Source organism: Bacillus rossius, chromosome 17 (assembly GCF_032445375.1).
Source record: "Bacillus rossius redtenbacheri isolate Brsri chromosome 17, Brsri_v3, whole genome shotgun sequence".
NCBI lineage: Eukaryota > Metazoa > Arthropoda > Insecta > Phasmatodea > Bacillidae > Bacillus > Bacillus rossius.
In genome coordinates, this window is record NC_086344.1 from 37,173,580 (window position 1) to 37,199,388 (window position 25,809).

Consider the following 25,809-nt stretch of genomic DNA (forward strand, 5'->3'; position numbering starts at 1 on the left):
AATAGAGTTTGAATTTGAATTATGTATTTGCCTCTCAAGAAGATTTGAGCGTCCGGTCCCTTGGAAAAGTCTCGACAGGGTTTCACTGTGATCAGCTTGCAAAGACGGGGAGACGAGGTAAATTTTATAAAAATTAATGATTCATACAGTTTGAATTTGAACTATGAATTTGCCTCTTAGGGGTCGTCCATTAATCACGTGATGTTTTTTTAGCAAATTTTAAACCCCCCCCTCCCCCCTAGTGATTTGTGGTGAAGTTTCAGACAAAACCCCCCCCCCCCCCCCCCCCCCAATAAATCACGTGTATTTTTGGTGCAAAATATTTTTAAAAATTTCGGAATATTTTCTTTAAATATAGGTATAACCTAATTTAATTCTGGAAAATTAAGCACAGTGATAAAAATGACACACATTCAGGTTGCAGGTTTATTCTCACTGGCATAAAAATAATAAAGGAAAGGCTTATATGTGATTTACGCATGTATTCGGCGCCAAAATCACAGTCTTACTGGCGACCGGCAATGCCGAGCCGGGCGGTTCATGTTGCGGCGGGCGGGGGAAATTGTTGCCTGGCTACGGCGAGTCTAGGTCACGCGTCGCATTTCGGTTTAGTTGAAATCGGGCGGGGAAAAAAAATACACGTGATATCTCTCTACACCCCCTCCCCCCTCCCCCCTTGTGATATTTCGTTGATTTTTCCCGACCCCCTCCCCCCCCCCCCCCCTTTAGAGCCTCACGTGATTAATGGACGATCCCTTAAGAAGATTTTAGCGTGCGGTCCCTTGAGAAACGTCTCGACGGGGAGTCGGGGGAAGAAGGCGGTGGTACGAGCGCGGGGGGCGTGTGGTCTGTGTGTCCCCAGGGGAGCGCAACGGCTACAACATCCCGGAGGTGGTGCCCTGCCCCGGCCTGCCCCTCTGGCTGTCGGAGGAGGGGGGCCGCTCCCTGGAGGGGGTGGGCGACGACCGGCAGCTGCCCGAGCACGCCAGGCGCCTGCTGTGCGACGCCTACATGTGCATGTACCAGAGCCCCGACGTCGCCATGTACAGATGAGCGCGTACACCAGTACCGGCCTCCCTCGCTCGCGAGTCCCGGCAACCCACACAGATGACATTTTTTATGGATCCGTTTTCAAGTCTATTTCACTTTCGAAACAAGAGATTCCACTGTTACTCCGTTTTTTTAAAAAAAATTTTTTAAATTATACCTAGAGACAAGATTTTTTGGTTTTAATTTCACGCCAATTTCGTTCTTAAAGTATTAAGTCAATTTCACTTTCGAAAACAAGAGATTCCACTGTTACTGTTCTTATTTTTTAAAAAATATTATTCGTAGAGACAAGGATTTTATGGTTTTAATTTTTAGACCAATTTCGTTCTTAAAATATTAAGAAAATTTCGCTTTCGCAACAAGAGATTCCAGTGTTGCTGGTTTTTTATTTAAAAAAAATTATTCTTAGAGACAAGATTTTATGGTTTTAATTTTTAGACCAATATCGTTCTTAAAATATTAAGTCAATTTCACTTTCGAAACGAGAAATTCCACTGTTACTTTTTTTATTTTTATTTTAAAAATTCATTCTTAGAGACAAGATTTGTATGGTTTTAATTTTTAGACCTACCTTATTTCATTCTTAAAATATTAAGTCAATTTCACTTTCGATACAAAATTCTTTTTATTTTTTTTTTAATTATTCCTAGAGAAAAGATTTTATGGTTTTTATTTTTAGACCAATTTCGTTCTTAAAATATTAAGTCAATTTCACTTTCGAAACAAGAGATTCCAGTGTTACTGTTTTTACTTTTTTAAAAATTATTCTTAGAGACATGATTTTATGGTTTTAATTTTTAGACCAATTTCGTTCTTAAAATACAGGATTTCGGTGTTATTGTTTTTATTTTAATAAAAGCGGTTTTGTAAGACTTAACAAAATATTAGTTAAATTTTAATATTAAATTTTTTTGATGTGGGACAAAATATTAATCAAATTTAAATACTGCATTTTTTTTTATGGAGGGTAAGATTTGTGTTAAATTGGTTTAAAACAGATACATTCAGAAAAATAAAAATTAATTAGCTAGCATTTGTGGTTTGAAAGTGAATCAATGAGAGATGCACAATAAAACAATTTAAATTAGTTTTTCTGATCCATGCACTGGGTACAAATTTTGTCCAGAAATAATGACAGTCCTTGAATTTTTAACATTATAAAGGTTAATTTTTTAATGATTTGAATTATATTTATGTTAAATGCTACTTAATTCCATGATTAAACTTGTATTTTGGTGATATATGGTGCATTAACTTGCATTTCTGTGTTATGGTATGCTTTTTGTTATTTCAGTTTAATCGCAACTCACCATACAATCTTGCCCCTAATTATTCTTCATTATAAAAATTGTGTGTTATTCAACAAATATGACGCAAATGTTTTTTTTTTTTAAATCTGAAGGGTTATGTCCTACTCCAGTTATTTTGTATTTACCTTAACATGGTTAAACTTGTAGATGTTTTGAGTGGCAGAACTTCTTCAAAATGAAAAAAAAAAAAAAATATTTTTTTTTTTTTTGTGTATACCTTTTGCATAATTAGCTGGCAAAGTATAATTTTTATTTTTGTGCAGTAAATATGAGAACCCAATGGAATAAATAACTAAAAAATTCTGGGTTTTAAGGCAATTTTATTTAGCCTTTTAAAATCATAAAAATACTGACGATTTTAAAAGGCCTGGTAAATTTTTTTTTCCCAGAGAGAAACTAATCCATAGCCAGTAAAATGGGTTTTAAAATTAAAAGGTTCCAGTTTTATATTACATTTCATTCTCGTTATCCATACACCATACTGTATGAAAATGTAAAAAATGCAACTTTGCAAGCAAAGTATGCAATATAATATTTTTTTTTTTTTTTTTACATATAACTGCGTGGAACGTAAATATAAAATAATGGCCTGGAATGGGACATAACCATCTAAATTCACCAAAAAGGAGCCATTTTTACTGATACATGATGCACTTTTATGAAATTATAATTTTTAATAAGTATTTCTAGTGCAGAACAATTCTCAATAAAAAGAAATCACCCAGTGTTTGTGTTTTTCAAAAATAAACTGTCAGGAATGTACCTAGAAATGAGTTATTTGGTTATTGATAATAGAGATGAAAGCGAGCTCAAGCAAAGGAAAATTAAATGATTTAAATCCATTTAGATTATATATTGTGGAAAAATTTATTGGAGAGTAAATTACATTCATTTGAATTCAATATATTTAAAGATAAAATTTTTGTAGTGTGAGCTAAGTTTTATTAAAATGCTGATTAATTACATCACTTCAGTAGCATTTCGGTGATTTGTATGGTGCTTTCACATGCTTATCGGTGTTGTTTTGGTCTTAACGCAACCCACCATATAATCTTGTCTTCTCAGACTACCATTGAAATGAATGTTTAAAAAAAAAACATTTTTTTTGTAAAAATAAATAAATGAGCATTGTTTTTTCGATGGAAATTTTGTGGTTGCTTCACTTACTCCATTTATCAATTTATTGTTATTCATTATGAGATTTTTAATTTTTGCTTATTCAGCATTTACAAACAGCCTGTTCAGGCAAGATGGTGTGTTTGAATCGTAGTTTGGTGGTCCGAGATAATTTTGCAACTTAAAAACACCTGTGGCTGTTAAGTAACTCCAAAGTTCATTTTCCGGTAAATGCGCGCAGTATGTTCGGAAAACAAATTATTTTTGCGGAACTTGTATGTAGTCGGCGACGCCTTGCCAAACGTAGCAATACGTAGTAGCACTTTCCTGCTGCTTAACGAACGCAATATCGCAAACGTGCACACGCGAGCGGAAGTTCCCACTGTTTATTTCAATCTGCAAAGACAATTTTTTTTAAGATTCATTTCATTGGTTCCATCTTCGGTGGTCATCATGTTTTGCTGCACTAAGGAAGAAAAAAAAAAAAGAGACTTATTGTAGTGATTTAATTGTGTATGTATATACATGTATATATATGACACACGCCTGTTGTAAGGTTTGAAATGTTGCGCGGAGGGGTTGAACGAAGCTCAGTGTAAGAAGAGACTATGAACCAGATACTGAGGCTATTCCCCGTTGCGTCAAAATAAAAGTTTCAGCTGTGAACTCATAAAAAAAAATCATAAAAGTGTAAGATAGTTTTACGTAAATTTTTTCCCCCCCTTCAGAGAAATTTTATTTACGTGTTCATGGTAGTAAATATATGTGTGTACAGGACATAGCATGTGTTATTTATTTTTATGTGTTCTTATGTTATATATCCTTGCAGAACAACTTATACTTTGTACAACATGCTGCTGTGTTTGCACCGATGAGTGTTTCTGTTGTTATATCTCAGTTTTCAAAATGCATCACAGGCCTTCATGATTTCAGGGTTGATTTACATGTTTTGTCTTCATTTTTTTTTTTTTTTTTTAAATGAGACATCAGTATTACTGGAGTGGAAAATGTTGCAAAACTGTTAATTGTAGGTGGTTAAAATTTTAACGTCCTTTTTTTTTATTGTAAACACTGCACCGCACCAATTAAAATCTATCTCAGCTGTGGTAAAGTGAAATTATAAGTATGTTTGAAGTCGTCATTTTTTTTTAGTGTCAAGTAAAAGCTTTGCACCACGTGTAGTTTTGCACTACCTGTTCCTGTATATTATCACAGTGAAACTTCATTAATAAAAACCCTGTTAATAAAAAAAAAATTTCATTGATACAAAAAAATTTTCACAGTTCCTAGAAATTACACTGAATATGTAGTGCTAATTAATGTGTTTAATACAAAGTTGTTTTTGTTGCAAGGGTAAACAATTAACATGTATTAAAGAATGGTTAATTCAAATATCTCAGAATCATGTAAACAAATGGTGTGAATTTTTCAACTAAAACATGCCATTGATGTAGTTAAGAGTATGTCGGAGAAAAAAAGCTTAGAAATTACTTTTTTTCTTTCAAAATGATGGTTTGTATTTTTGTGGGTAGTTTTTAAACCTTTTGCTTTATTCTTCTGTCTTCTGTCTTAAATCTTTTAAAATGTGGCACAAAAATATATTTTTTTTTGAGTGACAATCTTTAAAAAAAAATTACACTTGGTGCTGTATATAAAAAAAAGGGTGTGCAATGCCTATTCTATTTCATGTGTGTTATGCATGTACCAAATGAGAAAAATAATTTTTTATTTTATTGTAAATTTATTTAGGAATTATAATACAGTTATTAAATTTTTTAGAAGTTTGGTTAATTCAAATGTCATTACAGCAAAGTACCAAAATTATGGTTTCTTCAGGTTTGTGATATTGAGGTTTGACTGTACACAGTTTGGGTTGTTAATCTTCAAACCAATGAATGTGTCGGTGGTATCTCAAACCATCGAACATTTTCACTGGTGCTCTAAAGAACACACTTTCAGTAGACTTCCATAGCCTTGGCATCCGATGGTCCGGCACTCACGAGGAATTACAGTGTTAGGCCAACCAAGCAAGCTTCAGATAAAAAAACGAAAATTAAATGTCAGTCATGGGAACTGTCGACAGAAGAGAAAACTTAAAGTTTTGTTTTTAAAAGTGTAATTTGAAATCATTTCTACGTCAAATGTACGCAAGAAAATGATTTTGGTATTATATCACTAGAATGTCGGTGAGGCGAACCCATATGTTTTGCCCCTAACAATAATAACTTTAAAACTAGAAGAAATGAAATTTTCCATTGGAAGAATAAAAAATTATCAACTTAAATCTACAAATAATCAACATTATATATAATAAATCAATAACCTGACATTTGAAGAAATTCACTACGTAAACAAAAGAAAAAACATAACCTCAACTCAACTACCTACTAAAAAATATCCAATACTCGCAATATGTACCACAAAATAACGTTGAAATTTCCTTGGAAAATAAAGATAAAATTAGAAAATTGTGTATTTAAAACTAGAATAAATTAAGTTTTATCCTTGAAATTTAAAAAAATTAACAGGTCACGTGACCATGTCGATGACTACTTACGTGAATTTACTCCATATCCAAACCTTCTTATAGAAGTTTTCGCTTAAAAAAAAAACTATAATTTTAATCCAAGGGCACAAATGCTTTCACAGAACGCACCTTAGATGTAGTCGGAAGCAGTAGGTGTGGCCCGGGTTTCATTCGGGATTCTTTGGCATTGTTCGAGTTGCTTCAGCGAAACAGAAAATTTTGTTTTTCCTGTCTTTCTGTTGAAATTGTTACTACGCTCCTGTTAACAATATTAAATGAAGTATCGTTATTTGGATGCTAAGCTCCTCGCACCGATAAACAAACCAAAGAGATCTAATTTAATAATTTAAATAAAATTCTGTATCATTACAAAAGCATATTTATTACTTCCTAATACAAAGCCAATTTCAATGTTTGGTTAATATGCCAATTAAAGCCACATACTCATGTTGATGGTTTGAGCTTATGAAACATAATTAGCACTTAGTAGAAGTTCAAAATGATGTCCAATTCTACTTAATACAGGTACATACCAAGATAAAGTGATTCTGTTTTTGTGATCGCTATATTTTCCAGACAAACTGAAGAGAATATAATTTTGGTGTACTTGCAAAACTTGATGTACATGATATACAAGTAAACATCAAACAATGATAGGATAATTTATTGATGTATTAACTTACTGGTAATAAACATTTATCTCGTGTACCACTCGGTTGCATACCACATGTATCAAGAAATGGTATGTAAACATAACTTATAAGGTGGCAACGCATCCAGCAAAAATGCATACAACAGAAATGCTAACTTGCAGAACAGATGTTCGGGGTCTAGAATGGTCCTTAATTTCTCCATTACATTTAATAATAAAAGTGTGTTAGTCCTTTTTATTGTTTTATATACAATTCTGAGAAATGTAAACATTTAATTATAGTTTCATATTATTATTATACTTTTGTTGGGACATGTGATGTGTTTTTCTGTAACTTTGTGTTATTGTCTGCCTTGTTCCAGGAAGAAGATTAAGTTGAAGAAAAGTTAATTAAAATAACTATTTAGAGAGCGAGACTGTTGTTAGCAACATCATGTTGTAACTATGTATGTATGTATATTTACAGTCCTGTGCTGTTGTTTTTAACAAAGTTTTATGTAATCATGCATTGTTTTTGAAGACGAGATGTGAATATATCTTTTGAAATATACATATGTAAAGCCTTAGAAATTTTTTATTTATATTCAGCAACACAAAAAAAAATTACATTTAAGTTTGTTCATCAAAACATCAAAAATAACCTTTTTCACCATGATTTTTCAAGGCTCCTCGATATTGCATACAATTTAGTATAATTTTTTTTTCCCGTGAAAGTTAATCTGTTTGGTATAATCATGAGCATGCATCACAGTTACTGTATTATTTGGCTCTAAAATATTGCAGTGATTTTTTTTACCGAAACTGCTGAAGCTTAGAGTGGGGGGGTCGCTTTGTGATCACGAACTGGGATCTTGCCGTTGGAACCAGCTCAGTTGGAAAAAACTTTACGCTCGTGACTGCAGCAATGATGATCCCACTTTTAGACTGCTGTTAATTGCTGCCTCCTGAAACACTGTGCTTAGTTGAACTACTACACTGTGTGTCACTTGTGCCACTTTAGCTCTGGGGCTTCCTGAACTTCTGCACGGGCGTGACAGATGTGCGATGCGGGATGAAGGGTAGTTTGTCGCTGCGTTTTCTCTTCACCATGGCTGCCTCTCCCCCTCTTTCACCTTTCCAGCCAACCACGGCATTGTTTGCTTTCCAAATGACCGCTTACAGCTTCAGTCTTACATCACAAGTTTTATTTCTAACTTATAATATGTATTTTATTTTTTGTGATGTCTTTGTACTTCGTTCGTTTAATACATATACAAAGTTTTTACGGGACGTATTTATACATAACGTAATTCTATAATATAAAAATTAGTATGACGAAGGTTTTACTATTTAAAAAAAATTTGTTTTCCCAAGGTATTATCCCGAAGAGAACAATTATTTTCCCGAAGTTCGGGAATGGTTTTTTTCCCTGACTTTTATCCCGAATTTCGGGATCCCGTCCACCTCTATTTCTAACTGTGTCTTGGTGTTTGAAAAGAGGCCAGTGAATATGGACTAACTTTCAAATCATATGTACTTAATTATCGGATTTCCACTTCATATAAAGTATTTTTTTAATTAACTCAAACAGTTTTAAGAGTTATATTATTATATTATAGTCACATTATTTTGCATCACCGCCTTGCCTGGTACCTGTAGTTCTCAGGTATCTCTCCTGCCAGTGATCCATGCGCAAAATTTGTATGTGTATATATATATTTTTTTAAAGTGGGGAACATGGGCAGACAGTGGTTTTTTCTCGGGGGTGCCCCTCCCTACCCCTGCATTTCCATCATAATTTTGTCTGTTATCAGTTTATCATCTCTTCATAGTTCATACTCTATTGAGGATAAGTTGTAATTATTTTGACCGTTCTTGAACTGACATTTCTGCTTTGACAGCTGAATATACTTGTCAAATAAACAAAAATAATTCTTCATATAGCATTAACCTAGTCAACAGTGTAGAATCGTTTGTTTTATAAGAACTGAAAGATGTTGGTTCAAATAATTAAAGGTATTTCAATCATATATATATTTATATAAAGTATTATCACCTGAGCTGAAATGCACTGATACATTTTTCAAACTATGCATATTGCACTGGGCTAGATCTGGAACACATACTTCCAATGGTTAGTATAGAAAAAAAAAACTTTATCCTGTATTTCTAATCTCAAGTGGGTTATCTCTTGTGGTGTGAAACTACTCAAAATTGAAAACACTGCTCACCAGAGCTAAGCTGACTTCAACTTTATTACAGGCACAAACTCCACAGAATTATTCCTCCATGGTTACACGATAAAGAGATTAAAACATTTTGTTTTTACACCATTTCTACAGTCCACCTTTGGTGTTCCCGAATGGAAATGTTTTCTCCATGGTGAAATACAATTTAACTTTTAAGTATTGTTACCAAGGGAGACTAGAATACCATTAGTGTTTAGGTATCATTACTACTATAATAATAATAATTGAGTTGGCTTTGTTTGCATCACGAATGATGTTATCAGTCAAGGAAGAGGTTCAAGTTGTTAAAGATGAAGGTGAGCACTAACTTAAATAACTGCCCTCTGGAAATTTTGTTCATTTTCTGTGGGCATCACAAGCTATAGTTATTACTATGTAATTCACTATACAGCTTCATTTTTCATAATTCACATTCATGTTATGATTTTATTCCTAAGAACTCAGCTCTTCAACTATATATGTAACTAAGAATTTTTTTTTTCTGATGATGGAGCTGTCAAGCAATTTTGCTGTGGAAGATACAATTTTGGAAGAAAATAAAAGGGGGAGCCACTTGTGAATATGGCTTTGTTCATAAATATATTTAAAAAAATTGGTTGTCTGTAAAGTCGGTTTACGGACGATAGTTTAACGTGACGTCATAATAAAACATTGATGAAATGATGGCATATTTTTATGAATAAAATTGAATTATTTTTATTGAATTATTTCTATTTTGTATGGATACAAAGAAGGAGTGAAATGAAATCTACAATTTAATTGATAAATTTACTTTTATTTGCACTCATTAATTCAAATATGTTTATTACTTTAATGAAGAGATTATTTTAACTATAACTTTTATACATGTTTGCTATTTAAATTCTTCCAATCTGTGTTATTCTGTTAAGGATAGGACGATGATAGGAAAAGTAGGAAACGAATGGGAGTGTTTCAAGGATGCTGTGAAGGAAAATGGCTTACCCAACACCAAGATGCAGTCAATAATAATATATTTGCGCCACGGACTCTGCAGCAATGCAAGGAGGAACGGGTTAGCAAAGAGCAATGAAAATGTTACATTGAAATGCATGAAAACAGAATTACTCCACGGACTCGGTCGCAATGCTAGGAGGTTCAGTTTAGCAAAGAGCAATATAAAATGAGCGTAATGGGACACAGCGAAATGGGACAATGTGCATAACGGGACACTTTTTCATGCGTGCAGCCGGCGTTCATCGATTTATTAGACGTCACTTCAAAAACTGGGTACGATTCCCTACCAAATACTGTCGTCTTACGTGGCAATTGACCCTTAGCCCTTGTAAACTAAGCACTAGACGCTAGTGACGAGTGGGAACGGCTTGCTTGCTTGATAGAAAATACTAGTTAATATGGCTCTGCATTTCTAAGGAAGATATCAAGATGAAGGGGGGAAAAGTTACTGTTGCTGAACATTGTTGATGCGAATGCATGGGGAAAAATTAGAATTTTGTTACAGACGCTATTTATAGCCTAATTTTAACTTACAATTTTAGACATATGGTATTTTTATGTTGATTAATTTTTTATTTGAAAATTCTACACCCCCCCCCCCTCTATTTTATTTAAAAAAAGAAGATAAATTTGTCCAAAATGTATTTTTTTTTTAAATCCCCTTTATGAAATGCTACACTTTATATAATTCTATGTTTTTAAAATTTTTCTACAAAATGTATAGTTGCAGAGAAAAAGGTTTTTTTTTTTTTTTAAAACAATTCTTTTCACCATTAAACAATACAATAATTACCTTAAACATATACTTTTATGGTTACCTGGGCACATGCTCATTTGTAATTTGATTTTTTTTAAAATTCGTGTTTAGTCACTTAGGGCTTTATCAGCACATCAGTCAATAGTTAATTCGTGACCACAGAAATATTTGCTACAGATTTTATTTTGCCTCCAGGACGAAAGGTAAATAACATACGTAATCAGCTGGGAATTTGTGCAGCATTTTGCTTTGGAGGTGGGAGCGAATGGTTCAGTACTTGTTGCTACGTTAAACACACAATAATTGCTATGGTACACTGTTAAATAATTATGGCACACATGAACAAATTTATAGTACACTGTTCAAGAATTTTGATACACACGAGCAGAATTATGGTACACATAATGCGGGGAGGGGAAAGGGAAGAATTGTGGTATGCCAATGTGTGTGCGTGTTGACAATCTACCTATAATGGTTTGCAGGGTGATAAGGGAAGGGGGGGGGATAAAGTAATGTATGTTGAGAATGATAATGTAACTGTCCAAACCCCTTTTGTAAAGTTTTTTTTTAAATATAAAAAATCATATTTTATAAATGTATTTTTTTTTTCAAATCTGCTGAAATAAATTCCTGTATCTGCCACTGCTCTCTGCCAAAATCTTCCCTGAAGGGGGTGGGATTTGTGATTAGAGTGTTCTAGTAACCCCCCACCCCCCCCACCCCCCCCCACTTGTGTTAGTGCCTGATCACTTGTATGCACTGTGCTGCAGTTTCCAGACTGCTGTCCTCCAAACTAGTTTTAGTAACTATCTTGCTCTCCGATACGACCACACCCCTGTGAGATTTGGCCAAGTTTTGTGCATCCGAGATATCTTGAATATAATTCACCTAACTGATTTGTGGCTTGTACTAAAAAAAAAAAAAATTCAACCAAAAATAAAAGCATGAAAAAAAAAGGATATTTAAAATTGTAAAAAAATGAAGGGGTCTATGCCTACTGTTTAACTACAAAGTTTTTTTTTTTACTTGTACTGTATAATGATGGTAACATAAAATTCTAAAAGTGGTATAAATATTTAAAACCTATTATAAACTAAACATGCATACGGAATACAGCATGTAAAATATTGTACTATTTATTATCATAGTATTATAATAAATATTGTTAGTATTGGAAGAAAAAAAGGGGGGCGGGGATGTTGTCTGTAAATTCGTTTAACTGACGATAATTTTACGCGATAACGTCACAAGATTAAATTGCTTCTTTTAAAAAGCCCGCCTTAACCTGTTTGATATTACAGAAGATTTTTCTCGCACGGTGGTAGGCCGGTTCCTTGCACGCTCGGCTCGGGGCGGAACGTGACGAGTCGTGCTTTTCCGTGCGTGCAGCTGGCGTTCATCGATTTATAAGACGTTACCACGTCAAAAAGGGGGGGCTGGTGTAAACTGTTGGGACTGACGAGTGTGGCGTGCGTGGCGTGTGTGGCAGAGGGCGTCCCGGTGGGCGGGCAGCTCCACGAGCTGCAGCCTGTGTACGGCGGGACGCTGGGGGGCGACGCCCCGGGACAGCCCACCTTCCTGCAGGACATGGGCGTGCTGGTGGACTCGACGGGGCAGGACCCGTGAGTAGCCCGCGCCCCTCCGCTCCCCCCTCCCGCCGGCCAATCCTGCATCCGACATCCCACCGTCTCATTTTCAGACAACTCCGGAGGGCTAAGGGAGCATCCAACTTGCTGGTCAGTCGAGTGGAGTAGGGGGCCGAAGGTGGTACACATGCTGGGATGGGTAGCCCCAGCCCCTGTGTATAGCCAGAAGCTCTAACGCCCTTCCCGGTTGCATATGCAGCGTGATCCGCATCCGTGCCCGTGGGGGCCCCAGCCTATAAAGTCCTTATAGGATATGAAGGCTGGGTTATCAAAAAAGGAGGAGAGATCCTCAAAACTTGTCTTATTTTCAAGCCGATTTCATTCTCCACTAACTCTTTCATTCGTAAACACAGCACCATTTTCCGAACAAATACGACACTCACTCGTTCAATAAACACCGGCGTTCCCGAAACTCTTTGTCGTTTCAAATGACACACGATGCACTTGTACAACACAATAATTCGTGATAAGCACGTCTTGACCAATGGGGACAATTGAAAAAAATAAATCGGGCAAGCAAATGAATGTTTGAAAAAATATAAACATTTTTGACATCGTAAATATGCAGCATGTGAAATTTTATACCGCTATTTATGGTGGAGTAAGCGTTACAAAATTAACTAGCGATGACGCACAGGAACATGACAGTTCCGGTCAAATTGCTGTCACTGTTAATGATGACACACATATGTGGACTGTATCGAGAAGGTTTTAACCGACGACGCAACGTAAATTACGCGATAGCGTCAGCCCCGCACCACTGCAACCTGCCGCCATCATGCCGATGATAAAACGAAGGCTGTTCTTTTGTTTCTCACCGCAGGGATGCCACTCTCACGGTTTATGGACTGCCAACCCTTGCAGTGTTCCGACACGGTGCCGACTGTAAAAAAGCTGGTGCGCGGGTGATTTAAACTGTGTCTACAACTTGGCCCGGTACAAGTGCCACAAAGTCAACTCACAACACAGTTCTATGTACAAGAGTTCACGCTAAGTACCAAACGGTCACGTTTCCGTGCTCCCAAGTGAACGCCCCGATCCTCCCTGACTTGTCGGAGCGCGGAGGGGAGACGGGCGGTGCAGCGCGATGTCGCGCCGTGTTCCAGGAACTACGCGCTGCTCCAGAAGGAGGTGACCGAGTCCATGTACGTGCTGGCGTCGGACGAGCACTACGGCCGGTCTCCGCCCGCGGCCGGCTGCGACCAAGTGAGCGCGTGTTTCCCCCGCGGCGCTCGGACCAGCAATAGGACGGTCACCCAAGAAGGATGAAACGGCTTAAAAATGATCCAAAAATGAATAACAACACCAAAATAGCGAAAATCTTAACATATAAAAATCCAGTGTCCTGACGTTTGTTTCCAGTGAACTCTTCGCCAAGTCAACCGATTTCGATGAATACTGGCATTTATGTGTAATTTTTTTCCAACTTGAGAAATAGGATAGTTTTTATTTCGATTAATGGTCTTAATAATTAATAACAAATAACCGATCGTCATGGGTAAACAAAAAATCATAGGTCATAGACATACAAACAGTAATTGTGTAACATTTCTCTATGTCCAACACACTGTCATGCAGCGCTATCAAGTTTTCTTTAACTCGCAGACAATAGAGCTCCATGTGTTTAGCCCGGGCAACGCCGGGTACTGCAGCTAGTATACAAAAAAAAATCAAAATTTGCAAACAGGTATAATAAAGTATCATGATAACGAAACAAATGTCAAAGGTTCAAAAAAACATCAAACACCAAAAATATCAAAAACCAAATATACAAAAATGTTTATGTCATAGAAGTCCTCACCAGCGGGAGAGCAGGAAGGATACCACAGTGCAGCGATCTGTCAGGGATAACCTGGGTTTGAGTCCTGTTCCTGCGATACCCGACGCTATACTTTCCACAGTTTCTGGAACTCGCTCCAGGCAAGAGCCGAGATCCGGGTTCCCCACAGGGAAAACTCAGGGAATTGAAAATATGTCTTCAAAACCTGGAAAAACACAGTGAAATTGACAATTTCGTAGTAACAAAATAATATAGTCAATTTTTCCTTGCTATGTAGTCTGTTAGTGTCTTAAAACTGATATGTATTTTAATTTTAACCATAATTTTGAGTGCTAACGTTAATTAAACATAATACTACTTAAAAATAACATTAATTAAACTTTTCAGACTGGCAATTCTTAGTCATGTACTGTTAAAAAAAATAATTAAAATGGTGCAAACTGTATATTTTGTAAGAAAATTTTTTATAATGAATTCTGCACTTTATGTATGTTCGTTGAAGTTTTTTTATAACGTGTTTTTTAATATATATTTAACCTTGCCAAACACACTGAACAAGTTAGGGAAACATTCTGGTTAAGACAGAGAAAATAGGGCAGTGTAAAGGTTACAAACAACATTAATTTCAAGCGAAATCAAACATCTACAGCTTTAGCTTGATCACAATCAATAATGTATCTATTTTGAAGTTAAATTAAACAAATGTATTCGTTATCTTTATCATACTGGCAAGTGTTTGTTACGCACTGTTGATGGGAATGACAACAGAGCATACGTGTATACGGCACAGGAAAATATTTTATAGCAAAATTTGCATGATATTTGTCTTTTTTTTTAATGGTAATTTTCATTAGAGTTCATCTGTTACTTTGCCCGCTAGGAAGATGAGGAAAGAAAAAAAAAACTGTTGGACGGGACAGGGAAATTCGTTCTCACAGTTACGTGTTCGGCAAATCGTGAACCAATGACGGCACAGTGCGCGCAGAGGAGATGAGAAGCAGTCTGTATCGTATTCTCGAGCGTACGGTAGCAATCGCGAAGCTACGTTGATTTTGACCGGGGGGGGGGGGGGGGGGGGAACACTGGTGGAATATAGGTTGGGGGGGGGGGGGGGGTGGCATATAGGAATGTCCCCCCCCCCCCACCGAACCCTAATTTTGATAATTTTTACATTTTCTCTTACCTTCTTATCATAGTTCACGAAACTTACTTTTTTTTTGCTGTAGTGCTATGGATAACAGGATGTTTTAGAACAACCTCAAATAATTCTAAATGTACGAATATTTTAACTTGGCCCTCGGGGAGAACGGCAGAGGTGAGAGGTGAGCGTGTGTGCGTTGGCGGGCAGGTGGACGCTCATCAGTCGCTCGAGCAGAGCATCGCCCTGCAGATCGGCCAGCGAGCGGTCGACCAGGCGGCTCCTGCGGCGACGGAGATGCAGTCCGTGTCGTCGGCCGGCGCGTATGTGAGTGCACCCCTCGGCACGGCGCGACATTCTCCCTCAAGAGGCCACTCCAGTGTTTCAGGGCACTACGCAACCCGCGTTAACCTCATAAGATTCAATGCTATTTTCATTTTGCTTATAACTTATTAACTAATATAGATTTCAAAATTATGCTTGCTTGATATGTAAGATAACGATGCTCTTATCAAAGCCCCTTACTTCAAAAACGTGCATAAATTATGGTTCAAACCTAGAAAATACACTTATGCATATTAGTAAAGATTAGTATAAAACCATAATTTATGCACGTTTTCGAAGAAAGGGGCTTTGATAAGAGCATCGCTGTCTTACATATCAAGCAAGCATCATTTCAAAATCTATTTTAGTTAATTAGTTATAAGCAAAATGAAAATAGCATTGAATGTTATGAGGTTAACGCGGGTTGCGTAGTGCCCCTGAAACACTGGAGTGGTTCTCTTAAGCCTCTGTCTCACATGCCTCGTCAAATTTATTTTCTTTTCTAATCATCACTGTAATTGAGGGGCTATTTCTGAAATTTTAACATGGTACCTCCCTCGCATTGGTTGTCATCAAATCTAATTGGAACATCAATTTTAACTCGTTTCTTTCAAGTTTGCTTCTATTATTAAATATCGTGTATTTAATTTGATATTTATCATTGGTACTTTGATATGTTCTCCTCTGTTAACTTACTAATTTTTTTCTTTTAATTTTAATGTTACTGTGTATTAATTATTTTCTTTCTAATATCTGAAATAATTGCAGCTCTTAATATTTTCATGTAGCTTTTCATGTTTAGTACTGTCTCAACTGTTTTTATGTCCTGTCACTGTGTTTGTTAATGTCTGTCGTGGTACAGTCTACTTAGGCGTGTTGGCCAATTGTAGAGGCGCGTACCTGTTGCGGTCCTTTCCTTCAGGTGGGGCTGTCTGCTATTGGTGCTGACTCGGGGGAAGTGTTCACGTACCTACAGTGACCTCATTGGTCCTCATCAGTATTTGCTGCATTTATCGTGCCTGCCAAGATAGTCCCTGACTGTTGGTGGGCATGTAACAAATATATATATAAAAAAAAAATATTTTCAACAGACATTTACTAATTGTGATATGGTGTTTGTAATAAGTCATGCAAATTATAATAATTATTACTAACACTTTCCCAACTTTTTACACCCATCATGTTACAATTTCCAAAATAGCCCTTAAATAAAAGTAATAAGAAAATAAAAAAAAATCAACATGTTGTTTGAGGCTACGAGATAACAAAATTTGGTGTCTACAGTGACCCTAATATGTCTTGGAATCTATATGTTTCTAATGCATGTCTTGGCAGAATTATGCCAATGTTCTTGGCGTCTAACCACATAGGGGGAGGAAAAAAAAAATCAGCCTCACCCGTTCAGCATGTGATGATGCGTCCGTGGCTGCCCCCTGCCTGTCGCCTGCTCTTCGCGACACGAACATCAGGTCGACGATGTCTCGTCGCGGTTTGCTTCAACCCTTTCATTCATACTTCGCTATTCCTGAGATGTACCCAATTTTTATTTTTTTTGTAACTTAAGTATTTAAATTTTTTTTTGTGTTAATCTTTCAGTATAATTAGGGATAAGATCATACATTGAATTGTGAGAAAATGCAAAATAACATTGAAAAGCACCTCAATCAATACACAGCATAACACCAAAATGCCAGTTATACAATAGAATTGATTAGCACTAAACCAAAACTCAAATATTAAAAAAAGTAACCTTTTAAGGCTTGAATTTCAATGAATGTCGTCATTTCCAGACAAAAAAAAAATTTGCACCAAAACCACACGGATCAGAAAAATTAATTGAAATGTAGCTGTTTCGGAACAATTTATTGTAAATTGTTCTATCATAAAATGCAGCATTTTGGTGGAGTCAGTATTACAAAAACATGGATGGTGACACCCAACTCGAGAGAGGACCAAGAGTAGAACTGTATAATGGTGCCTGTAGCGGACGGGGAAGAGCCCTGGTTGCAGGCGCTGCAGCCGGGCGCGGGCGACGAGGGCGCCTGGCAGTCGGCGACGGAGGTGGACATGGGCGGGGTCACCTACATCGTCCCGGACGGCTCCGGCGCCAAGGGGGCGGCCCCCCCCCGTCTCGCGCCTCTCGCCCGGCACGGTGAGCCTCCCCGACACTGGCCCCGGGGCTGCCGATCACACTCGACGGTCGTACTTGTATTTCAAGTAACGCCTTTGAATATATACATATACTGTATAGAAGTCGCCAGCCCGGGTTAAAATTTCTAATACGGTTGTTTTGAGGTAGTTGGTTAATTCACCGCCGCAATCGCCACCATCTCTAGGGGCATCGACTTGTGGCGGTCCCTAGCGGACAAGTCTCGAACTCTTCAAACACCCCTTCCCCCACCCACCCTCTACCACACCTTTTAATCCCTACAGTTTTGTGACGCACAAACTCCCGTTGAACGACCTTGAGCTGCAGTGAATGTTGGGTGGGGGGTGCGGGGGAATGACAGCGCACTGCAGCGGTGAAGTTCCCGAGCTGCTCATCATGCGCTCCTGAAAAACGTAGAGTAAATCCTATCCACTCGCGACTTCTATACAGTATATATATATTCAAAGGTAACGCTAACCCAACCTATTCAACGACACAATGTCCACAAAGATCAGTAATAACATTTCCCCCGACTTCCCTGACAATTTTTTATTTTTTTAAAATAATTTACCCATTTTTGTAATTTTCTAAAGGAAGTAAAGAAAAACACCGCCAGGAATCTGGTCAGAAGCTGACGTCAACTGGTTAGCAATTGGATAGCAAATCAAATTGTAGCTGTATAAAGACAAATATTCTATAAATTTGTTGAAAGAGCTTGACAAAAAAAAATTTCAAGGTAGAATCGTAAAGATACCATCACGTAGTGTATATTGCTAAACAAACATAATACCAACGCATCTGCAAATAAATCAGCATTAAACTTCATTACAACCAAAATTGATTTGCCGTGCAGATGGACAAAGGGGTGGGGGGGAGGGAGGGAGGGAGGGAGGGAGGGAGGGAGGGAGAGAGAGAGAGAGAGAGAGAGAGAGAGAGAGAGAGATGTTCTCATTTTGACTTTACGTATTTACGTGGCCCACACCGAATCCTACACTTCTTACTTCCATGTTTCAACCAGAACCTTGCGTGCACCCATTTATAAGTGTTCAACTATGCACCAAAATACCATATACAAAAAAAAATTGTTTTCACGGTCTGGATGCATGCAGATTGGTGAATTACATTTTCCCTACAAATTGCTATGACTGGGGAATTTTCATGACTTACCAGGAGTTTAACTTCCCTGACTTTCCAGAATGTGAACACCCTGATCGAGTACTGTAGGAACTACTGTACAGCTCTCACGAGTCCATTGCACCCGGATCTGTATAGAGAGACTACGAACGAAGGGGCAGGGGGGGAAATAATTGTGTCGGGCCCCGTCCTTATTTTATTATGCACAACTTTCCAATACCCATAATTTAAAAAAAATTCTAGAAACATATAAAAGTTACTGTGGTCATTAGACCTGTGCAAATACCTTCTTTTTTTATGCTAAGCAAATATCAAATCAAATAGTCAAAATATTCACAAAGTCAAATCCAATTGCAATAATAATTGTTTAATGTTTGTAATTTTTTTAATTGATTAAGTCATCAATTAATTGGTGCCTGTATATAACATAATTTAATAAAAATTAAAAAATAATCATGCATAATATCAATATTGAGCATTCATTTAAAGCAAATTGAAAGCCACCTTTTATTTTTTTTAAGTACATAATCAACTTCATTCCAGCAAAACACATGCAACAAAAAAAAAAAATTAATATTTTCATGAGTGATTCTCAGGATTCCAATGTTTTGAAGCTTTGCATCACAAACGAAGTTTCAAATAAAACGAATAGCAAATTTCCCAGCGAAGTAAAATAAAAATATTAAGAAGAGCTTCGATTGATTCCCTTAGTTAAAGCCTTGCACAAGCCTGGTGGTGGCAATTGTAAATGTGATAGTGTCGCACAACTTGGAAGGCTTCCTTCAAGCACGCCTCCTGCTGGGGCCCGGGCTCCGGGGGATCCGCCCCGCTCACCCCGGACGACGGCGACAGGTCCAGTGGCTGCTGGAGAACTACGAGACGGCCGAGGGGCAGTCGCTGCCCCGCTACGCCCTCTACACGCACTACCTGTACCACTGCCAGGAGAACGGCTTCGAGCCAGTCAACGCCGCCTCCTTCGGGAAGCTGATCCGGGCGGTGTTCCTGGGCCTGCGGACACGACGCCTCGGCACCAGGCATGTACCGGACCCCGCTGGCGTCCGCGCCGTTCAGGTACCCCACATTCTTCTCACGCTCCGCGGCCGGGGACTGCCAGTTTCTGTACTTATAAACTTCATGATAGCACTGATGACCAGGGGCGCAACAACTAAATTTCCAAAGGGGGGGGGGGGCAATATACCTTTTTATAAAGAATCATCGATCCCCACTATTGAAGCGGGGTCCGGGGGTCCTCCCCCGGGAAAATTTTTATTCAAGGTGGAAAATGGTGCTATTTAAGCAGTTTTATTATCTAAAAATTTATCACACGGCACTTTCTTTGCCCCCGTTTGCCCCCACTTTAAGGTTTCAGAGGGGGGGCAAAATACCTTTGCCCCCCCCCCCCCCCACCCTGTTGTTGCGCCCCTGCTGACGACAAGAATAGTTTGAGTTATTGCCACGACTACAAGTAAATGTCCGAGCACAGTCCGAGACTCTGACACGAGTTTCCGGCAGGAATGCGAACGTCTTTAATCTCAGGTTGGGTGTCGTCTTAACTTAATGGTATCATTATAGTTGTAAAAACAGATATTGTTTTACGCGACAAAAATAATAATCGAGTCGAGTTGTAAACGAAAGGTCCGAACGGAACGACAATCGGCGTAAGAGTTGCCGCAAGCCGGGGGAGGGGGACTCTCGTGAACGCGGCCTGACCTCCGCAGGGGCAACTCCAAGTACCACTACTACGGCATCCGGGTGAAGCCGGGCTCCAAGCTGAACGGCATCCCGCTGGCCAGCCCCGCCGGCGGCAAGCAGCGGGGGGCCCAGCGGCGGCCCGGCTCCAGCCCGGGGCCGTTCTGCCTGGGCGGGGGCACCTACACCCCGTGCCGCCCCGTCGCGCTGCCCCAGACCAGGATCTTCGGGGACGCGTCCAAGGCCATCCCCGAGTTCCCGCCCATCGAGCTGCCGCCAGGCTACGACCTGCCCCGGGACGACATTGAGATATTCCACTACGTCTACAAGGAGCATCTCGAAGTGAGTGCAACCTCTCGCATCTCGCAGACTGCCACGCCACGCCTTTGTTTTCTCATAACAGCACAAACTAACTACTACTGGCTCGCTGTAGGAAAAGGTTTTGATGGAGATTTAAAAAACTGACGAAAACTAGCTTCTACTGCGCAGCTTAGGTCCCCCCCCCTCCCTTCTTTGCGACACAGAATTTCCGTCACTCCCCTCTCTGTCGCAAAGAAGGGAAGGGGGGAACCTAAGCAGTAGAAGCTAGTTTTTCGTCAGTTTTTTTCATCTCCGTCAAAACCTTTCCTACAGCGAGCCAGTAGAAATTATGTTGATGAACAGGACGAGAAATTAAAATTATTTACAAAATACAAAAATTAAAAAAAGTGTACGTGGAGTTCCGTGCGACAGAAATGATACTTATTAGGTATTGATAAAATAGTAAGGATCCAGATATGATCTCAAATGTATTTTACCAGAAAGTTAGTTCCAAAACGTATTTACTAAATAGATTCGGGGAAAAAAGAAAAGCTTTTTTCTTATATTGCAACGGTTATTTGTAACTATTTTTTACATCAAGACATTGGTACATTTTTTTTTTCAAACGCACATTATAATTGCTGATTTATTTGAATTGTTCCCAGTAGTTTGACAAGCTCATCACATATCTTTATATCGTAAAAAATGTATCATGTAATCAGTCGAAAAGACACTGTTTTTGGTGAAGTAAGTACATACCATCGAAGAACGAAGTGTCATATTTGTTGGAAATGTTTCTATTTTCTATTCTTATGAATAAACAGAGTTCATAAAAAAATATTTAAAAAAAAATAGCACCTAAGTTTATTTTTTTAAAAGAGGAAATTGGCCCTAGAATAAAACCATGATAATCTTATCTCCGCTGACCGGACGCGAGCGGGAACGTTGCAGCAGGGAGCGGGGGGGGTGGCGGGGGGGGGGGTGTCAGGCTGACACTGCAAAGGTTCATAAGAAAAAAACTTTAGTCAGTTAGAAATGTTGGTATTAGATTATTTAATAAATTACCATCAGCTCTAAAAAATATGGAGCAATATAATTTATTTAAAAAAAGAATTATTTCTTTATTTATCACATAAGGCTTTTTATAATATAGATGATTATGAACAGGAGGTAGCTTCGTAACATTTTTACTGTTTTTTTTAGTGAGTTTTATATATGATTATGATGAACTACTGTACTATGCGATATAGGTTAGATTGTGTTCTAATGTCGATATATACACTTAATTTTGTTTACTGTAATTATGTATTATTTTTCTTATCATATAATATTATCTAAATGGGTGCTAATTCATGGAAGTGCAGCTGTTACTATATTGTTTTAATTTTGTATGTTTCTAATACTGTTCTTGTACCTGTTTATGTGTTTGCATTTATGTTTATTTGTATTTTTTTTCATGACATATTCTACACCATTATGTGTGGTCTATTGAATGCAATAAAAATCAATCAAATCGATCAAACTAAGTTTTACATCAAGACATTGGTACATTTTTTTTTTTCAAACGCACATTATAATTGGTGATTTATTTGAATCGTTCCCGGCAGTTTGACAAGCTCATCGCAAATCATTATATCGTAAAAATGCATCATGTAATCAGTCGAGAAGACACTGTTTTTGGTGAAGTACGTACCATCGAAGAACGAAGTGTCATATTTGTTGGAAATGATGCTATTCTTATGAATAGAGACCTGCAAAATTCGCGGATTCATTTACCTCTAGGATAGACTCCACAGTCCTTTGAATACTCGCGGAAATGAAACCTGTTCATTGGCTACCGACGCGCGAGACGTCTCAACTAGGCTGTCCGTAATTCGGCACTTTCCTGGCTCCAGTGTTTCCCGTCGGCCCCGCAGTTCCCCCCGGATTAAAATGCGGGCCAATCGCAGAAGCGGTGTACACGAAGGTATAGTTGTTTTTTGACTCCGGCCTATCGCGAGATGAATCCGCGAATTTGTGCATGTCTCTACTTACGAATGAACCGAGTTCATGAAAAAATATTTTTAAAAAATAGCACCGAAGTGTCTTCTTTTTAAGAGAAGGAATCGGCCCTGGAACAGAACCATAGAAATCTGGTCTCCGCTGACCGGACCGGACGCAAGCGGGGACGTTGCAGCAGGCAGCGGGGGCGGGGAGGAGTGGGGGGGGTGTGGGGCTGACCTCCGGGCCGGTGGTCGCAGGCGTTCCTGGACGCGCTGGTGAACCTGGAGCTGGGCACGGTCGAGTCCCTGCTGCACGAGTTCTGGCGCAGCAGCTGCGTCGGCGGCGACGAGACGGAGGAGGAGAAGTACTTCCCCAAGTGAGCAGACACTCGCCGCTGCACACGTCGCGAGAAACCTCGATTAAGGCCTGCTCTACAATGACACGACAAACGGGACAGACGGATAACGGAGACGGAGACGGAGTATTGTTCCGTTACCATCCGTATTTTTCTCATTCTACAATACACTGACCCATAAGAAATCTTGGCCAATAAGAAAGAGCGAGCGTGACGTAACTGAAAACTACGAGTATCAAGTGAACTACCTGTTAAATCGAAATGTATGGTTGTTAACTTGGTAATGTAGCAAGTCGATTTGTTAATTTTTTTTTTTTTTGCGTTGTGGCGGTGGTAAAGCAGTCATTCTCCACCTTGTCATATATTGCAGGTATATCTTTAACCATGAAAATTAAAAGTTCATCAAAATTCATCATGATGAAACCCACGTGGTGCACAGTTCAATTTCAAAACAAATCTTGTTTTGTTGTTCACACATAAAAAAAGTACATAGTCGAGAAATACGGAAACCAACATTTGTCAAAACTAATATATTAATTAAGATGAACGCGCAACTGTAGCTTGACAACTGCAGTGAATAAATAACGTGCTCCTATTGGTCTAACGGAGTAACGTAAACGGAAGACTTCAGCACTGCTGAGCAGGTCCGTACGGGTCCGTCTCCGTTTGCGTGCTATTGTAGAAGCTCTGTTCCGTGAGATCCGTCTTCGTTTCCGTGTTCCGTCTCCGTTTCATTGTGGAACAGGCCTAATGGGGGTAAAGAAAGATGGACATGCCATTGCTAATCACACTATTTCATAGAAAAACCTCAATAATTCAAACACACAGAAAACAAGAAAAAATCAGCCAACGTCAAAAAATTAAAAAAACGCCGACAGCACAGAAAATTCTGCGGGAAGAATCAGTCCAAAAACATATTACGGGATCCACTCACAACTTAAAAAAGTCATAACTCATAACTCTAATAAAATAAAAAAAATCCCCATTACTTAGAACTGTCATAAATTAGAAACACGTAACTTAGAAAACACACACTACTTTACAACGTAACTTAGAAAATTCTATCTTGTGTGTTTGAAGAACGATAAATAAAATAATGTTTCGACTATTTCCTTCCACTGTATTTTCTGCGCATTCTTGCATTTTTCATTTTTTTTTTTTTGACATCGGCCGAATTGTTGCCTTGTTTTCTGCGTGGTTGCATATTCATAATTTTTTTCTCCTTTATTGAGATTTCTCTACGACATAGAGTGTAATTAGCAATGGCATGCTGGCATGCTAAAAAAAAAATTGGTTGTCTGTAAAGTCGGTTTATGGACGATAGTTCAACGTGAAGTCATAACACATTGATGAAATGATTGCATACTTTTATGAATAAAATTGAATCATTTTTATTGAATTATCACTATTTTGTATGGATACAAAGAAGGAGTGAAATGAAATCTACAATTTAATTGATAAATTTACTTTTATTTGCACTCATTAATTCAAATATGTTTATTACTTTAACGAAGAGATTATTTTAACTATAACTTTTATACGTGTTTGCTATTTAACTTCTTCCAATCTGTGTTATTCTGTCAAGGATAGGATGATGATGGGAAAAGTAGGGAAACTAATGGGAGTGTTTCAAAGTTTAATGTGCCTCGAAAAAGTCAAACCGATGGTTTGTTCTAATCGAGTGGAAGAGAGATAGATGCAGCGCAAGCGTACAATGGGCGTAACGGGACACTTTTTTGTGCGTGCAGCCGGCGTTCATCGATTTATTAGATGTCGTCACGTCAAAAAAAAAAACTCTAATCATTGTTCCCCCCCCCCAGTGCAAGGACCGCTGGAAGAATGTGGCTTCGTAGGCACTGGACGATGGCTGGAGACGCACCGAGCACGGCAGCGTGTGGCCGGGTGTTGCAGGAGCAAGCTCTACGTGCTGTGCGACTGCCCCTACGTGCAGCAGCTGGTGGAGAGCGTGGACTTCCACTTCTACCAGAACCTGCTGTGGCTGCTGGTGCCGGACGTGCTTAAGCCCCTGTCCGGTACACACCGCCAGCGGCCGTGATCCCGAGAGCAACACCGCAGCATCGTCCGTGTTTCGTGATCGGGCGAGTTACTTTGAGGCAGGGACGCAACAACTAAAGTTCCAAAAGGGAGGGGGGGGGGCAATATACCTTTCTATAAAGAATCATCGATCCCCCTCTATTGAAGGCGTGGTGGTCCGGGGGTCCTCCCCCAGGAAAAATTTGTATTTCAAGGTGGAAAATGGTGCTATTTAAGCAGTTTTATCATCTAAAAAATTGATTACACAGCACTTTCTTTGCCCCCGTTTCTCCACCCACTTCATGGTTTCAGAAGGAGGGGGGGGGGCAAAATACCCTTGCCCCCCCTCCCTGTTGTTGCGCCCCTGCTTTGAGGTGCATGTCGATTGTTACAACTACCAATCACACTAATCCAGTGTGGAAGCAAACTCGTAATTAGTGGCTCGTGCAAACAAGGCAACGACTTCTCTCGCAGACGGCCGCCAAACACAAAGAAGAAACCGCTGATGCGGTTATACCTTGTAGCAGTCTGGTAGGCGTTCGGATTTTTTTCGCGAAAATTTCCTGCCCCTGTTTATTACCAGCGACCCGCCCCGACTTGGCGCGGGTGTAATCCCCCCCGGCCGGTACCGCCGCGACCGCTATGTCCCTGCATTTCGAATC

General features: G+C 38.8%; 2 protein-coding genes across 3 annotated transcripts in view; both read left to right on the forward strand.

Annotated features, from left to right (window-relative positions):
- The window catches only part of LOC134540807 (ubiquitin carboxyl-terminal hydrolase CYLD), a 50,940-nt gene extending 43,715 nt beyond the window's left edge, over positions 1-7,225 (forward strand). For both annotated transcript variants that reach the window (XM_063383747.1, XM_063383746.1), the window contains exon 14: positions 863-7,225. In XM_063383747.1, coding sequence (XP_063239817.1) covers positions 863-1,053 — 191 coding nt within the window. In that variant the 3' untranslated portion in view covers positions 1,054-7,225. The remainder of the gene's footprint in view (positions 1-862) is intronic.
- Positions 7,226-9,136: 1,911 nt separating this feature from the next.
- On the forward strand, positions 9,137-25,169 carry LOC134540654 (transcription factor RFX3-like). The gene is made up of 9 exons (XM_063383528.1): positions 9,137-9,179; positions 12,105-12,237; positions 13,368-13,467; positions 15,390-15,506; positions 17,514-17,655; positions 19,544-19,820; positions 20,505-20,817; positions 23,016-23,134; positions 25,025-25,169. Exons 1-9 carry the CDS (start codon positions 9,137-9,139, stop codon positions 25,167-25,169), a joined length of 1,389 nt encoding a protein of 462 aa, XP_063239598.1.
- The last annotated feature ends 640 nt before the right edge of the window (positions 25,170-25,809 follow it).